At 45.4% G+C, this 17,437-nt stretch overlaps 1 protein-coding gene across 1 annotated transcript; it reads right to left on the bottom strand.

Annotated features, from left to right (window-relative positions):
- Window positions 1–406: 406 nt before the first annotated feature.
- LOC110219194 (carboxypeptidase A1-like) lies at window positions 407–16,609 on the bottom strand. Its single transcript, XM_021002333.1, has 11 exons — window positions 16,529–16,609; window positions 15,103–15,184; window positions 12,497–12,631; window positions 11,736–11,834; window positions 10,746–10,847; window positions 8,741–8,842; window positions 8,249–8,359; window positions 7,462–7,552; window positions 4,981–5,180; window positions 4,182–4,266; window positions 407–680 (listed from the first exon to the last, which is right to left on the bottom strand). Exons 1-11 carry the CDS (start codon window positions 16,591–16,593, stop codon window positions 493–495), a joined length of 1,260 nt encoding a protein of 419 aa, XP_020857992.1. The 5' UTR covers window positions 16,594–16,609; the 3' UTR covers window positions 407–492.
- Between the last annotated feature and the right edge of the window lie 828 nt (window positions 16,610–17,437).

Genomic DNA, 17,437 nt, shown 5'->3' on the forward strand with positions numbered 1-17,437 from the left:
TGTAAAATGAGCAAGAGAAGGAAATGGCAAACCAGTCCAATATCTTTGCCAAGAAAACCCCAAATGAAGTCACAAAGAGTCAGACACAACTGAAACTTTCTGACTCCAAGTTGGATGGGCTCCACTACTCCATGTGACTTCTTAGGAAATAGACAGGGAAAGACTGAAATGTCCCTTCAAGATCTAAATCTGACCTATGATCCTACTGGAGACAATCTAATTAAAACAGACTCCTTCCAGATTCAATGCATCAATCCTTAGCTTCAGAAGAGACTTAGAATTCTGTCAATGAGTCCAGCCTCCCACAAGTACCCCCATGAAACCTGTAGGAACAAATTATATTTTTCTCAATTCTAAAAGTAGCAGCAGAATAAAACACCACAAAGGAACATACATCTGTGTTGCTTTCAATTCGGAATCACTTTATTTGGCCCTGGTCATAGGTTCCACAATGGAGGAGATCTTGAGCTCAGATCAGGAGCCAAGGCTGACTCAATAGGGGTGGTTCAGGGTATAATCCATAATGGTTATAAGGCCCAGCCAGGTCTCCTGGGCTGTAGGGATTATCTGTTTGGCAGGCAGCAGGAAACCATAGTATCCAGTGTCCCGGAGCTCAAAGGTATAGGAGTACTTGATTCCGGAGTTATAGGTCCAGTCAATGCTGCTACCACTAGCTTGGTCTAGGATGAGAACAAAGTCAGCCCAAGAGTTAACCACACTCTTTAAAAGTTTGCTTGTTTGTTTGTTTGTTTTAATTCAGATGTTTAGACAGGTGGAGACAATAATAGCTAGCATTTATGTAGCGCTGTGAGGTTTGCAAAGAACTTAACTTAGGCCATCTATCTCATTTTTATTATTATCCCCATTTTACAGATGAAGAAACTGAGACAAGTAAAGGTTAAGGGACTTGCCCAGGATCACACAGCTGGTACATATCTGAGGCAGGATTTGAACTCAGGTTTTCTCAACTCCAAAATCCAGCGATCTATATGATTGCACCACCTGAGTGAGTACCTAGGACAGTACTAGGTGTATAAATATATATTGTCTGTACTGCTATGTGTATATATATATAAATATATATATATATATATATATATATATAAATATATATATATATATATATATATATATATATATATATATATGCATGGATGTATATGTGGGGAGGGAGAGAGAGAGACAGAGAGACAGAGGAGATGGAGGGAGACAGAGACAGAGAGATAGAGAGAGAGAGAAACAGAAACAGAGAGTCAGAGAGAGGAGACAGAGAGAGAGAGAGAGAAGGTGGGAGAGGCCTCAAAAAGTACTTAACTAATTGGCTGAGAGGAGTATAGTGACTGCCCAAGCAACCCATTCAAAATGTTGGATCCTGAACCTAAGGGAGCCTCAAGAAACTGACAAATACTAGTTCTGTTAGTACTTTAAGGGATAATGAGAGACCATTCAGACACCTTTAAAGCTTCTTTAAATGCTATGTTTGTATCATATATCCATTTCAGCTAGGACAACTAAACTTGCCGAACCCATGGGGTTCTGGTCAGCATGGGACAAAGCCAGAAGGCGATGAAAAATGTGCTAGAGACCCACCAGCTCTTTTCTCTCTCTCTCTCTCTCTCTCTCTCTCTCTCTCTCTCTCTCTCTCTCTCTCTCTCTCTCTCTCTCTCTCTCTCTCCCTCTCTCTCCCTCTCTCTCTCTCTCCCTCTCTCTCCCTCTCTCTCCCTCTCTCTCTCTCTCCCTCTCTCTCCCTCTCTCTCTCTCTCTCTCTCTCTCTCTCTCTCTCTCTCTCTCTCCTCTCTCTCCTCTCCTCTCTCCTCTCTCTTCTCTCTCTTTCATTCTCTCTTGCTTTCCCTCCCCCCTTCTCTCTGTCTCTCCTGTTTTTCTGCCTTTCTCCTCTCTCTGTCTCTCCATCTTTGTCTCTGTCTCTATCTCAAAGCTGCCCGAGAAGTCCCTGTAGGGATCTATCAATTTTGCAATAAGCAATGGATAACGATGCTCTTTTCCAAACTTTAGAAGATGAGAGAGGAGGAGGCCACCAGAACTTTAGGACCCAGTAAGAGTCAAAACCTAACTCAGAAAGGGTTTGGAAACTACAGAGAGGGTTGGGACTAGACAGACAGACCTTCAGAGATCAGCTAACCCAACCCCTGAAACTGAGACTTGGGGAGTGAATGGACTTGCTCTGCTCTGCCCTCTGGAAGGGGCCTGTGACTCAGGTAAAAATCACAATTCCATCAAACATGTGTTGAGCATCTCTGAACATGTACTTATAAGAGGGTAGCGAGGTGGCGCAGCGGATAGAGCTCTGGCCTTGGAATCAGGAAGACATGAGTTCAAATCCAGTCTCAGACACATGACAATTACTAACTGTGTGACCCTGGGCAAGTCACTTAACCTCCCTGATTGCCTCACCAAAAAAAACAAAAACAAAAAAACCCAAACCAATCAATATGTACTTATATTGTTTTCCCCTAGAGAACATAAGTGCCCTGAAGGCAGGGGCTGTTTCCTTTTTGCTTTTGTATCCCCGCATCTAGCTCAGTGCCTGGCTGGCAGCAACAAGAGCACTGGTAACATCAGGCAGCCTTTACAGAATGCTTTAAGTTTTGCATAGTACTTGCCATACATTATCTCATTTGATCCTCACATTAATTAACCCAATGAGGCAGATGCTATTATTATCGTCATTTTACAGATGAAGAAACTGAGGGCAAGATGGTTAAAAGATCTGGCTAGTGCCTGAAGCAGGATTTGAACTCAAGTTTTCTCGGCTCCAAGCCCCTCCCTCTTCCTCTGAGCAACCCACGGAGGAGGCACTTTTAATAAATGCTTGTTGATTCATTGATTGATTGATTGAACAGGGATTGATTGCTGCATTCTGAAGGAAGTGAGGTTTTCGTCACCTTCTCCCCTCTTTTGTTATTTTTCACTCACTTCCTGGCCTCCCCCCCACCTCCCACCCCTTAAAGGCTCTTTGGTAGACTTATTTGCGCTAAGATGTTCATCACCATATACTGCCCTTTCTGGAACAGAATTTTCTGTCAGTGAAATAAATCTCTCACAGTGAAATTTCAAGCATCTTGTAAGCTAGGCAGGGGAGACATTTCAGGGACACTTTCTGATCATCCCAGGTAGGTTACTGCTTAGTCTGCCTATACACAAGACTTCTGATTGTTCAGTCTTTTCAGTTGTGCCTGACTCTTTGTGAACCCCATTTGTTTGTTTGTTTGTTTTTGGCAAAGATACCGGAGTAGTTTGCCATTTCCTTCTCCACAGATGAGGAAACAGGCAAACAGGGTTAGGTGACTTGCCCAGGGTCATAAAGCTAGTAAGTATCCGAGGTCAGATTTGAACTCATGAAGATAAGCCTTACTGACTCCAAGCCTGGCACTCTATCCACTGTGCCACCTAGCCACCCCCATACACAAGACAGGGTATACCCAAAGGGTAAAGAAGTCTCACTCTCTTGAGAGAGAAACCTTGTGATGAATGGAAGGAACACCAGATCTGGATTAAAAGGATCTGTGTGATCTTGGACATGTTACAATCTCTCTGAGCCTCAGTTTCTCGCATCTTTAAACTTGGGGGTTGGACGATGATCTCTAAGCCCCCCAGTGCTAAATCTTGGCCACGTTCTTTATAATAGGAGAAGCCTAAAGATAGAGAGGGGTCTATGGGGTCAGAGATGGGGAAGAAGCAGAGTGAATGTAGAATAATCTTGTGACTGAAGGGATGATTCAGTGACTAGATGCTTCTAAAACAGGGGGTTTTAACATTTTGGGTGTCATGGCCCCCTTGGGTACTCTGGCAAAGGCTATGGGCTATCTCTCAATAATGTTTTAAATGCATAAAATAAAATAGAATTATGAAGGAAGCCAATAACATTAAAATATTGTTATCACTTTTTAAGGTTTGTGAACCCTAGGTTAAGGACCCCAGTTCTAAATGATCGGCCTGTGAGTCGGGGGACCAGGAATAGTCACTGGTCTTCCATTATAATAGCTGGGTCAGTCTGGTCAGGACTCTTCTCACCTTCCCAGTTTCCAGCGCCCAGTGCCCAGGCCCAATTCATTCCATGGGCTATTTCCTCCCCCTGACATACTCTCTGAGAGCAAGGAGAGCCCAGGCTAAAGACCTTCCCTCTGCTTTGTCTTTAGCTAGGAGCCACTGGGGTCACTTACAGATAGTAGTGATGGTGCTGCCATACTCGTATTTGGTCCCATACAGAGAAGCCAGGTTGTCCACTGCAGCCTTGGCCACCTCATCCTTGAGGGAAAAACAGAATCACACACACACACACACACACACACACACACACACACACACACACACACAAAAACTGGTCATAAAAGGAAGAAGTCTAAAGATCTCCTGAGGACACATGGGGTCTATGGGATTAGAGATGGGGAGGAGGGAGAGTGACTGTAGAATAATCTCATGACTGGTGGAGAACCCTGCTCAGCATGGAGTGAGGAGGGTGGGACTAGGGGGAGGCACCCTCCCTCAGGGGAAGCATCCAAATGAACCAGCCACCCTGACAGTCCCACCCAGAGGCACAGTTCCCTCGTGTTCCCCTCATCTGCTTTCTTCAGCTCTCTGTTGTTTTCTGTGGGAAGACCATAAGACTGGCAGTCAGACCCACAATAGAGCATTTAAGAAGACACTCAATATTCTATTAGCCGGGCTCTTTCCTCCCTACCAACAAGGCAGCGTGAAGCAATCTCATCCTGAGTTTGAAGATCACCTCAACCCCTTGCTTTGGAACCTACAATATGGTACCCAATATCTTTCATTCCCCAACTAGAAAATGAGAAACCACATGAGGCTGGTAAGGAATCATGGATGTAACAGGAGGGAAAAGTACCATGTGCCTTATTTTCAGAACATACAAAAATCAAGATTATAAAGAAGACAATTAACTATTCCTTTGAACAGGTTGGTGAAGGCTGGAGTGGGGACTGGGCGGAGGATTAAACATACCAGCTCTGCCTGGTGGGTAGCCTGGGTAGCTGTGTATCCATAAGGATACATGAGGAGTTGAGAGTAGCTATGGATGGAAATGAAAGCCTTGATGTTCCCATGGTTAGTCACAAAGTCTACGACGGACTTGACCTCCACCTCCGAGAAGGCAGACTTGCCATGGTAAGTCTCTGAACAGGGGTTGCTGCTGGCTCCAGTGACTGTGGGAAACAAGACAAGGTTTAGCATTTTCAAAACCAGAATCAGTAGCTTCTCCTAGTCCATCTTTTTATTCTGTGTGTGTGTGTGTGTGTGTGTGTGTGTGTGTGTGTGTGTGTGTGTGTTTTGGGGGCCCAAGGAACAGCGGAAAGGAGTGAGATGGGAACCACCACCATAGAGACAGGGACAGTTCATAGTGGCAGATATGAGGCATTGGGGGGGTAGAGACTGTAATGCTTATGCTCTAGGTCCAGCACAGCCTGAGTTGGAAAGGGAACACAGAGGTTATTGATGAACCCTTCTCTAGTGATGTTAGGTTGGGAGATTAGGGGGCAGTGATTGATATGAAAAAAGGGCATCAATAAAAACCTGTTTTTAAAATCCTAAAAAACAAAAACCAAAAGAAAGGCAGAACGGCAATTTTGTTACTATCTTGTAAAGAGAGAGAGGGAGGGAGGGAGAGACAGAGAGAGACAGAGACAAAGAGGGAGAGAGAGAAAGAGAGGAGAGAAAGACAGAGAGAGAATAGAATGCTAGGCCTAGAGTCAGGAAGACGAGTTCAAATACAGCCTCAGATATATACTAGCTTGGGCAAGTCTTTTAGCCTCTATTCACCTCAATTTCCTCATCTGCAAGATGGGGATAATAATAGCACCCACCTGCTATGATGATGTTTGTAAAGTGCTTAGCATGGTGCCTGGCACGTGGTAGGTGCCCTATAAATGCTATAGATGGATAGGGGATTTGTTGAGGATTAAGCTAGAATATCCCTAAATACATCCTTCTCATCATCACTCCTTTCTTGAGATTTACTTGTTCAGACTGGGGGCAATCCTCAGCATCTTTCCTTGGGGAGCAATCCTAGGCTTCAGGAGGTTCAGTTGATCTCCCATTACCTCTCCCCACTCACAACAGAGTTCTGATTCCACTGCACAAGTCTTGTTCTGTCCCATAAGACTGAGCAATGGATCTGGAGTCAGTTTCTAAACCTTCCTTTGTCACTCACAATAACCTTGGGCAAATCACTTAACCGAGCCTCAGTTTCCTCTTTTGTAAAATGAAGGGTTGGAACAGAACAGGGCTTCTTCTTTTCTTTTTTTTTTTGGGGGGGGGCTAGGCAATAGGGTTAAGTGACTTGCCCAGGGTCACATAGCTAGTGTCTGAGGCCAGATTTGAACTCAGGTCCTCCTGACTCCAGAACCGGTGCTCTATCCACTTTCCTAACTAGATGGCCCACCATTAACTTGAAAAAAAAATTTTAATAACTGCACTTCAATATAATTTGTATCCTTTATTATCCTATACATTTTATCTTCTGCACTTAAAAACATTATTCTGAGGAGGGTTCCATAGGCTTCACCTAATAGCCAAAAGAATTTGTGTCATGAAAAAAAGGTTAAGAACATGATCTAGAATCTTAGAGTGCCCCGGGATGCTGGACTCTGATGGATAAGCCTTGCTTTATCTTGCCCAGAACCTGACCCCCGTGTTAGTTCTCAGCCATCTCCACACCATGCTACTAGATGGTCCCCTCAGTCCCCTTTGTAGATGGTCTTCCTCCATTGGAATATAAACTCCTTGAGGGTGTGGACCTTATTGTTTCTTGTATTTGGTCATCAGCTTTAACACATGGCAAGAACTTAACCAAGAACGTGGCCTTCAAGGCCCCCTCCAACTTTAAATCTGTGCTCTATACCCAACTCACAGCAACCCTCTTTTCCCTTTAAGATATGGCTCAAGTACTGTCTTCTGCAGGAAGCCTTTCCTTATCTCCCCAACACCAAGCCCCTTCCTTCTTAAATTACCTTGTATTTAACTATTTTTTAATGTACTTATATAGGGCAGGTAGGTGGTACAGTAGATAGAGCACTAAGCCTGGAGTCAGGAAGACCTGAGTTCAAATCCAGACTCAGTTACTTATTAGCCATATGACCCTGGGCAAGTCACTTAATCCTGTTGGCCTCAGTTTCCTCAAATGTAAAATGAGCTAGAGAAGGAAATGGCAAACCACTCCAGTCTCTTTGCCAAGAGAACTCCAAAAAGAGTTAACAAAGAGTTGAACAGCAACAAATGTATTTATGAACTTTACACTTGTGCCATATATATTTTATTTGTGTTTGTCACCCCTGTTGGAATGTAAATTTCCTCTGAGTAGAGATTATTTCATTTTCTTTTTACTTGTATCTCCAGCACCTAGTACTATGCCTGGCCCATAATAGTCACTTAATAAATTCTTGTTGATTGATTCATTGATCCCACCCTGGGAGCCTTATCTTGACTTACGTCCAAAGCCAGCATCCCAGTTCCTGTTGGGGTCCACACCAACACAGCTGGATCCAGCATTAATGGACCTGGTCTTACGCCACAGTCGGTTCTGGAACAAGGAAGGGAAAATCAATCAACCAACAAAAATATACCTAAGGTGCCCGGGACTGGACTGGGTAATACATAAGAAGAAACGGCCCCTGATCTTGATGAGTTTATTATCAGGAGCCAACAACCTGGTTAGGGAGCAGAATTAACCTAGGTCAAACCATTAGATAATAATTTAGAGTTCAGCCGTGTGGGACTGATTATAAATGAGGGCATTCGTACTTCTGAAAGGAGGGAGATCTGATTGGGCCAAAGGCATTAGGGAGGGCTTTGTGGAGCAGGTGGGATTTGAAAATGAGCATGAAGAGTCTTTTAATTTGGGCTCTATCCAGGAAATAAGAATATTGTCGCTTAGTGCAGCAGGGAGAAGGGTGGGGAGGAAGGGATAAATCCAGTATATTCAGTAATTAAGAAAGATGGGATTGTAATAGGGAGCAATCTGATGTCTAATGGGCAGAAAGTGAAGAAAACATAGGGTTATCCTCTTGGGATTGGACCAGCAACTGTAGGAGGTGTCCAAATAAGGCAAGGACCCACCAGTCCACCCTTTGTCTCCATGGATTGGTAGACCCTGGGTGGACAGCTCAGTTTGTCGGCTCCTGAGGCTATCCTTTCCCCAGGGACCATGGAACTGAAACCTAGCTAGGAGAGCCCTTCTAGAAGTCTAGGAACATGGGGCAAAGGAAGGGCACTATACCGAGGAGTGGGTATAGGCAAAACCATCAGGGTTGGTGACAATCTCTAGGAAGATGTCCATAGAATCCAGGATGGCAGTGAGCGTCTCATCTTGACCATAGTCTTCAGTGATCTAGGTGAAAGAGGGACAAACTAAGAAACACAAAGAGGCTGGCGTCCTAGGAAAACAAATTAGCTTCCCTCGACTTTTCTCTCCAAACAAAGGGAGGAGTGAGAGACTGAGAGGAGTCAGCTTCACCCCTTTGGCCTGGGACTCAGACTAACAAGGCCCAGGTTCTTGAGACCAGTAGTGTCTAATTTTGCCCGGCCCCTCTGAAGTCATGGGAAGTAATGGCCTCAGCAGGAATGGAATCTTGGGTGAGCAGAGTAAGGACCTGAAGGCACTCTCTTGGAGCATAAAGCCTGCAGGTCATCCCAGGGCCATATTCCTTCCTCCCAGTTCAGACAGTGAACAGATTCCTCTTCCCCCCTAAATTCAATCCCCAGGTCTTACCTTCTTAGCAAACCAAATTCCAGTGGCCTGGGTGACCCATTCCCGGGAATGGATGCCGGTGTCGATCCAGATGGCAGGGCGATTGCTTCCCCCAGTACTGAACTGGAGAAGAAAGAGAGGGATAAAGTTCAGTACAGTCTCTCAACTGATTGCCTTCCTCAGCAGATCTGTGTTCTGAGCTTCAGGTCCCGTTTTCTCTACAGGGAAAAGTCTGATACTAGAAACTTCCCCACACTCAGTTATCTCTCTCCTGCCCTATTCTCTTAAGATGTGGGGCATAATGAGGTGCCTACGGAGCCCATGCCAATCCCCCAGGGCTAGGAAGCTTCCCTCTCCCTTGTCAAATATCCTGGCGTTCTGAAGAGCGGGCTGGGAAGATACCAGGCCTGATGATAATAACAGCAGTCCCAGAATCTCAAAGTCAGAAATGCCTCCAGCCCAGTCCAGCCCTCTGTAGCATCAACAACAAGGCTTTGTTTTCCAACCTCCTCCTGAAGAGCTTCAGGGAGAGGGATCCCCTTTTTCACTTTGACCATTCAAATTTTTAGGAAGGCTTTCCATACCTCAAGCCTAAATCTACGTAGTTCTACTTTCTGGAGCCAAGCAAAGTAAGTCTAGGCTCTCTATTCCTCAGGATGGCCCTCCAAATAATTGAAGTCGGTGATTACACCCTTTCTCATCCCTGCCAACACACTCTGTGTGTTTCTCTTCTTCATGCAGGTAGAAGCATGAAGAGAAGCATCATTATTGCCTCACAGACCAAGTGCTCTCCATCAAGAAGTCTTGAAATGACATCTGACCCTTTTCTCTGAGTCAGTCATGAAACCTTAACAAAGACAGGAAATAAGGAGCTATGGAGGTTTTCCTTTAGCCACCACTGCGGTTGAAGGGACAGACAGGTTAAAACTTGTGATGAGGGAGGCATCCCTGCTGCAGACAACCCCCCAAAAGATGGAATCTACTCTACAATTCAGAGTTCCTTTCTCAGGAGGAGCTGGTTTAGATTAGAACCTTGGGCCTGCCCCAGAGCAGATCTTGTGGTTTCTACCATCACAAGATTTCTCACATCTGACCCTTTCTCTCCACTCATACAGCTACCCCCTTGAATCAGGCCCTCATCACCTCTCCCCTGGATTATTAGAACAACCTCCTATTTGCTCTCCCTGCCTTGACTGAGTCTGTCCCCATTCCAGTCTATCCTATACATTGCTGCCAAAGTAATAAGAGCAAATCTCACCATGTGAACTTGTTTTCAAAGCCTCTAAACTCAACCAATTCCATTGACTTCCTATTGTCTCTAGGATGAAATATAAACTCCACTGTTTAACTTTTAAACCCCTATGTAACCTGGCCCTAAACTATATTTCCCACCTCATTAGACATTATTCCTCTTCCCACACGCTGTGATCCTGCTTTCTCTATTCTACTCTCTATCTCCATCTCTGTGACTTTGCACTGGAATGTACTCTTTCCTTCCCTCTGCCTCATAGAGTTCTTCTCTTCCTTTAAAATGCTAGTCAAGCATCATCTTCTGCACTAAGCCTTGCCCGATTCCCCCTCCTGCTAGAACCTTCCTTCCCAAACTCCCTTGCTTAACACAGTTTAAGGAGTTCAACTGTGTTCAAAATTCTATCTTTAAAAATCATTACTTAACTTTATTTTTTGACACCCTCTAAATTTTTGTGTCCTGAGACAAAACTCTTGTTGCCCTGTCTGTGTTATGGCTCTGTATGATTTCTAAAACCCCTGTGGGAACAGACTTCATCTGAACCCAAGATATTCTATAAGAAAAATATCAGCCTGGAAATATCTGAGTCACCTGTGGGACTGTGTCCATTTGTATGGCTACATGCACACATGCCTGATTAAGTCTGTAAGACCAAGCATACGTAAATGTTCTTGGGCACGAATGGATACACCTATGTGTGTGGTTGTAGTTGTGCCTGGGGTGGGGGCAAGAGGGGAGGAGGCACTAAAGGTACGTGGAGGTCTAGGCTTCTGGTACCTTCAGAACATTAAGGGGGCGGCCCTCATAGCTGTTGCCAATTTCAATCTTACTGACAAGGTTTGGGTTCTCAGCCACCAGCAGATCTATAAATTCGTCGATCTGTAAACAAGGGCATAGAAAAGAGAGTGAGCATGCTTTGAGATTCATAAGACACTTTAGCTGCATTATCTCATGAGATCCTCCCAGCACTGCCATAAGGTAGATAGTGCAAGTTTTATTGTTATCCTCATTTTATGGAAAAGGAAGTTGAGACTCCCAAAGATACTCAAGATCCCACAGGTAGCCCATGGCAGAGCTGGGCTGTGAAGACCAGTCTTCTGATGCTAAGTCTGGTGTTCTTTCCAATAGACCCCACGAGAGCCATCATGCTCCTGAGGACCTAACTCCTTCATGCTATTCACCATGGCAGCAATTTCTACAAGCATCTTGATGTCTCCCTTTGCTCTAGATATTAGGGAATATGAGTCCAAAAAAGAATGAGAGATGCATCATCCCCAAATCCTCTGGGAGCCACAAAACCCAGCCAAACTCAGCATTCAGAGACCCTCTACACACACACACACACACACACACACACCCATCTCAGAGGGAGAGAGGAAAACAACAGTGGTAATACCCAGCATTACTGCAACACTCAGGTTCACACTATACATCCTCTCATTGGATCCTCACTACATCCCTCTGAGGCAGGTGCTGTTATTATTCCCATTTTACCTTTGAGGAAACAGAGGCTCAAGAAGGTTAATTTGCTTGTCCATGATTGCACACTTTTAAGTGTATAAATCAGGATTTGAACCCAGGTCTTTCTGCTGGCAGAAACCAGCATTCTTTCTACTATCCTAAGAGACCAATGTCTCAGGTTTAGGACATCATCTGAGAGCATCTCTGGAGTGCCTTGTACAACAGGGGAAGGGTACCATTTTGTGTCCAAGGTATCAGTCAGTGGCCCATCCCCAGGGGTTGAGGCTGTCTCTCAGAAGCCCTTACCTCCTCCAGGGTGTGGTAAGTGGTGTAACTGAAGGTGCCTGTGGAGCGTGCCCTCGACCGGAAGGCAAGCATCTCTTCCTGTTCCTCGTCTAGCAGCAGCTGGAAAGTTGGAGGAGGAGACAATTGTTAAGAAAGAGTCTACTCCCCATTCTCCCCACTATTCCTCTTATCTCCTCGGAAACAGATGCTAAAAGCAGGACCAGGTAATTCTGGTTCAACAAAAGAACTGAGCTGACCCGATACATGGGTGAAGCAGGTGGTTATCTAGATGGTAGAATTTGATGCCCACTGGTCAACCAAATATCTCACCATCCCCCTGGTCTGCCGTGCTATTGTTGGACATTTCCAGCACTGGAGTCATATGTAGGTGAAGAAACACAAGTATTTCCAGAAGGCCTTTGTTGAATGGTACAAAGTTTGACTTGGGAAAGAAGGGAGGGGTCCCCTTACTTGACTAGGGTTAATCAGATGAGCTTGTTAGAAAATAGGGTTTGAGAGAAGGAGCAGGTCAATGGACAATGGAAGGGCGTGCACAGGGGTAGGACAATAGACTATTTGGGAGTGGGTGACTGAGGGTAATTGAAGGGCAAAAGATAGCCCAAAGGTAAAATTTTCTTCCTTTCCCACTTGCTTGGGGTTCAGGGATTGGGAATTGGGAATTGAGATCTCTTCTGTTAAAGGAACCAGAGTCCTAGGTCTTCGATGACATGCTGATTCCCCCTCTGCCCTCCACAACCCATGGCCACTCATTCTTCAATTACCTGCACATCCTCAATCATGGTAGAATACTTGATGCCATTGGCCTCCAGAAACACTTTGACAGACTGGACACTGGGGAAGGGCACGCGGACATCAATGGGGATGGAGGGGTAGGAGGGGCCACGCCAGAAGTCCAACTGTAGAGGACAAAAACTGTAACTGTCACAGGGGGTCCGAGGTGTGCTGGCTAAAACACCAGGACAAAGAGAGGGATACATAGCCAGGGGGAGGAAGGAGAATGTGTGGGTTAAAATTTCCTGTATTGGCATTTAGAACACAGGTTAAAAGAAGCCAGAAGAGCAGCTGTGATTTATATGGTGACTTGGGATTAGGAGATTCTACAAAACAGGGAGAGTAAACCAGAAAATGGGACAGAAAAGACATGAAAGGGGCATAAGGTGGGTTAAAGAAAAGAAAGTGAAGTGTCCTCGGACCCTTATAAAGGAGGATGTAAAAGCTCAGGAACAGAAGAGGGAGACATTTTTTTAAAAAGAGGTAGAAGGAATAATTTTATCGAGGCCATCTATCAAGTCAATCATGGGTCTGAACAAAAATCCATTCCTCTGTAGCATTCCTGACTAGTGGCCATGCAGACTGTGCAAGAAGATCCCTAGTGAGAATGAAAGCAGCCATTCTACTTTGGGGTAGCTCTGATGCTCAGGAAGGTTTTCATTACATCAAGTTTCACTCTGCAATGCCTTTTGCTGGCTGTCCCCCACACCTGGAATTCTCTCCTTCCTTGTCTCTGCCTCCTGGCTTCTTTCAAGTCCAAGCTAAAATCCCCCCTTTGACAGGAAGCATTTCCTGACATGTCCCGTCCCCCCAATACTGGCGCCTTCCAAGAATATCCCGAATTTATCCTGTGTTTTGTATAGAGTTGTTTGCCTGTTATGTCTCCTATTAGACTGTGAGCTCTTTGTCGTTTTTTTGTATCCCTAGCACTTAGCACAGTGCCTGACTCATAGTAGGCACTATGCCTGTTGACTTGATTTAACTCCCCGGAACTTCTATCTACTGGTCCTTAGTTCTGCCTTCTGGGGCCAAGCAGAAAAATCTTATTCTACTGTCAAATGACAGCCCTTCAACTACAGCTGTCATGGCTCCCCTCTGGCTTCTTTCCTCCAGGAGAAACATCCCCACTTCCTCCACTGATCTTTATATGGCACTTCACTATTCTAGTTACCCTTCTTCAGGGTGCAAGAGCATTTTGCAATGATCTCCCTAAAACTGAATACAATACAGCAACTATGGTCTCACCAGGTAACTGTCACCTCCCTAGACCTGGAAAGTGCGCCTCTCTTAACGCACCCTAAGATTGTCTTGGCTTTTGGGGTTGCTATATCATGATCAGCTCATACTAACATGCGCAACATGATCAACTCATACTAAACTTGTGGTCTATGAAGACCCTTGGATCTTCTTCAGGCAAACTGCTGTCTAGCTAACCCTATCCCCAATTTGTATGTATAAAGTTGTTTTCAAAATCAACTGTAATTTGTATTTATTCCTGTTGAATTTTGTCTTACTGGAATTGGCCTAATATTCTAGTTTGCAGAAATCTTTTTGGATCCTGACCTTGTCCTACAAGGAGTTAGCTATATCTCCTAATTTGAATTCATCCTCAAATATCTATGCCTTTATTCGGGTGTTTGATAAAAAATGTTAATCCTCACAGAGCCAAGCATAGAGCTCTGGAAAACCCTGGTATTGACCTTGGACAATTAATGGCTACTCTCTGGGTAAAATCTTTCAACCAGTCTTGAATTTTTAAAATTTACTCTCATTTAGCCCACACCATCTTGTCCATATGAAGACCATTGGGGAAGGGAGGGAGCAGCTAGGTTGCTCAGTGGAGAGAACACCGGTCCTGGAATCAGGAGGACCTGAGTTCAAATCTGGCCTCAGATACTTGACACTCACTAGCTGTGTGACCCTGGGCAAGTCACTTAACCCCTTTGCCTGGCAAAAAAACAAAACTAAACTAAAAAAAAAAAGAAAAGAAAAAAGAAAGAAAGAAAGAAAAGCATTGGAGAATATTCCAATGCTTTGTGGAAAGGAAGCCTGACAATTTAACTGGATGACACAGGGCAAAGGAGGCACAGGGATAGAGTGTTTATGTTATAGAATGTTAGAGAAGAGAGGGATCTTATATATTATAGACCAACGCCCTTACTCTTGAAGAAGAAACTGCAGCCCAGAGTGGTCAAGGGACTTGCTCAAAGTCACACAGCTAATGAGTGGCAGAGCCAAGACCTGTGACCTCTATGTAGGGCTCTTTTCACTGTCCTGCCCCCACGTCTCTGCAGTTCATTTTTCTGAGAGGGGTCAGTCCATACTTTTCCATCCCAGGGAGTTAGCAGCAATAACTCCATAGGCACCACTCAGCCCCAAAGGCCCAGAATCTCCAAAGGGGCAGGCTATTCTTTAGGGTAGGCTGAAACCTAAGATAGAAACAAGAAGCTGATGGGGCTGGGAGTGGGAGTCTGGGTGGGGCAGAGGGTTTGGAGGTAGCGGGGATGGGGTCAGGTCCTGTATCTCCGCCATACTCAGGCCTCGCAGGAAGACTTTTTCTCCCAGAAAGGTGACTCCAGGACCACAGCCCTCTTACCTGCAGATGTTCCAGCTTCTCCAGCTCCCTCACCTTCTCTACCTGAGCTTCATTGGCTGTTGAGATTCGAAGCACTTGGTGCCTATGCAGGGGCAGAATGGCATGGCCTGGATGAGCCCTGGATTTCTTTCCTATCTCCGAAGTTTTTCTACTGACCACCAGCCTCTCACCACCCTCCATGCCTGCACCAGGTCAGAGTGAGCTTCCACTCTATCCTTGGTTGGTGAACAGTGGACCCCAAGGTTGTGTTCCTGGCACTAGGGAGGACCCCCAGTGGCCCCAAATTTCCCTTTAGGTAAAGAAAGGGGAGGGCAGCTAGGTGGCACTGTGGATAGAGAGCCAGGCCTGGAGTCAGGAAAACTTATCTTCACAAGTTCGAATGTGGCCTCAGAAACTTACTAGCTGTGTGACCCGGGGCAAGTCTTAACCCGGTTTGCCTTAGTTTATTCATCTGTGAAATGAACTGGAGAAGGAAATGACAAACTCCAATATCTTTGCCGAGAAAACCCCAAGTGGAGTCATGAAGAGTAGGACATGACTGAAACAACTGAACAAAAAAGAAAGGGGAGATGAAGTGGCTCATGATTCAGAAGTAGAAGGGAATAATGTGTGTGTGTGTGTGCGTGTGTGCATGTGTAAAGGTCCAGGGGCCAGAGAAGGTAAAAGGAAAGGCATCCCAGAATGAGGGCAGTCTCAGCACCTAAGGATAATAGCAATAGAGTTTCAGAGCTGAAAGAGATTTCAAGAGGTCATCAACTCCAATCCCCTTATTTTGCAGAGGAAGAAACTGAGGCGCAAAAAGGTAAATGACACCGCTAATATTTGAGGCTGAATTTGGTTTCCTAACTCCATGTCCAGTGATCTATCTACCTACTCTTCCACATTGCTTCCAGAGATCCTTAGTAGCGTGGATCCCATCCCAAGCCTTTACTCATCCTATTCCTTTAGAGTCCTGAGAACACATCTGTCCACCTTCTCAAATCTGGGTCTCTAAAATCCCTCTCCCAATGTGGCTCAGTCCTCTCCTGTCGATTCCTCCTCAATCTGTGTATCTTCTCTAGGCCCCAAGAGAGAGTCCTTAAGAAAATGGATGGCGGGGGGTAGCTAGGTGGCACAGTGGATAGAGCACCGGCCCTGAAGTCAGGAGGACCTGAGTTCAAATCCGGCCTCAGACCAAACACTTAACACTTACTAGCTGTGTGACCCTGGGCAAGTCACTTAACCCCAATTGCCTAAAAAGCAAAAAAAAAAAAAAGGATATCACTGCCTAGCAGTCCCTTTGGTCTTTCTGTCTCCCCAGGGCACACTGGCCCTCTCCCCTACAGCTTCTTTCCTTCATCCATCCATCTGTCTCTCCCAGGCTTTAAGCAGGAACTGCTTCCCTTTCCTAAGACCTGGAAAGTATGACCCCTCTCCAGCCACCTACCCCGAAAAGTCTTCCTTGCCAAAGACAGCCAGTAACACAGCACTCAGAACCAGTAGCCCCTTCATGGTGAAGCTACTCAAGAAACGCAGTCTGAAGTGACTGATGAGAAAGAACTGGAGGTTTTTAAACCCACCCCAGTGAAGACGGGTTGGCTTCCAGAGAGGCTGATTGTTTTGTTGGCTCCACCCCTTCCACCTGCTCTCATTCCCAAGGTAGGTCACCCCCAACCCTATCCCCTAAACTCTGATGCCTTTCCGCCCTTCCTGATAAAGCACTGAGAATGGGCCAGCTGGAGAGATAGGCTGAGTTTCAACCCTTTGGCCCTCAGCTGGGGCCAGGCTGAATTTTAGGAAACCTAGACCTCTATTCCATGTTTTTTTTTTTTCCTGTGGTCTTCAACAAGGGTCACCTCTCAGATTACTGAGCAAACATAGCTGGGAGTTAGAAGGTCTGGCTTGGCTAGTGCCACCTAGAAAATTTCAAATGATGAAACCCTTGTTTTCCACAGTTCCACAAGGCAAGCATTGAGCAAGGGGTTGGGGACACAGAGATGAAAAACAAGTCTCTGACTTTGTGGAGCTTACAGTCTAATGGGGGTGAGGGATTACTAACTCAAGGAAGTATGACACAAGGAAGAATGGCACAAGGGCAAAGACTGGGGGAAATCTGAGGAAAGAGAGAACGTTTTCAGCTATAGGTACAGGGTTGTATTTCTGATCACTGAGGAAACAGAGATCTTTGGACATTTTGAGTCCTTCCCCTTGCTCAAGAAGGGAAAGAGGGACCCATAGTTCTCCACATGGCTCTCTCCGTACTGAGTTGCCTCCTTACCCCATAGACCTGCAGTGGAGACTGTTCCTCCTCTACCCCAAACAGAGCTGTCCTCAGGATATGGTAAGTTGGGTCCAT

Source organism: Phascolarctos cinereus, unplaced genomic scaffold, assembly GCF_003287225.1.
Source record: "Phascolarctos cinereus isolate Bilbo 61053 unplaced genomic scaffold, phaCin_HiC Scaffold_1;HRSCAF=81, whole genome shotgun sequence".
Lineage (NCBI taxonomy): Eukaryota > Metazoa > Chordata > Mammalia > Diprotodontia > Phascolarctidae > Phascolarctos > Phascolarctos cinereus.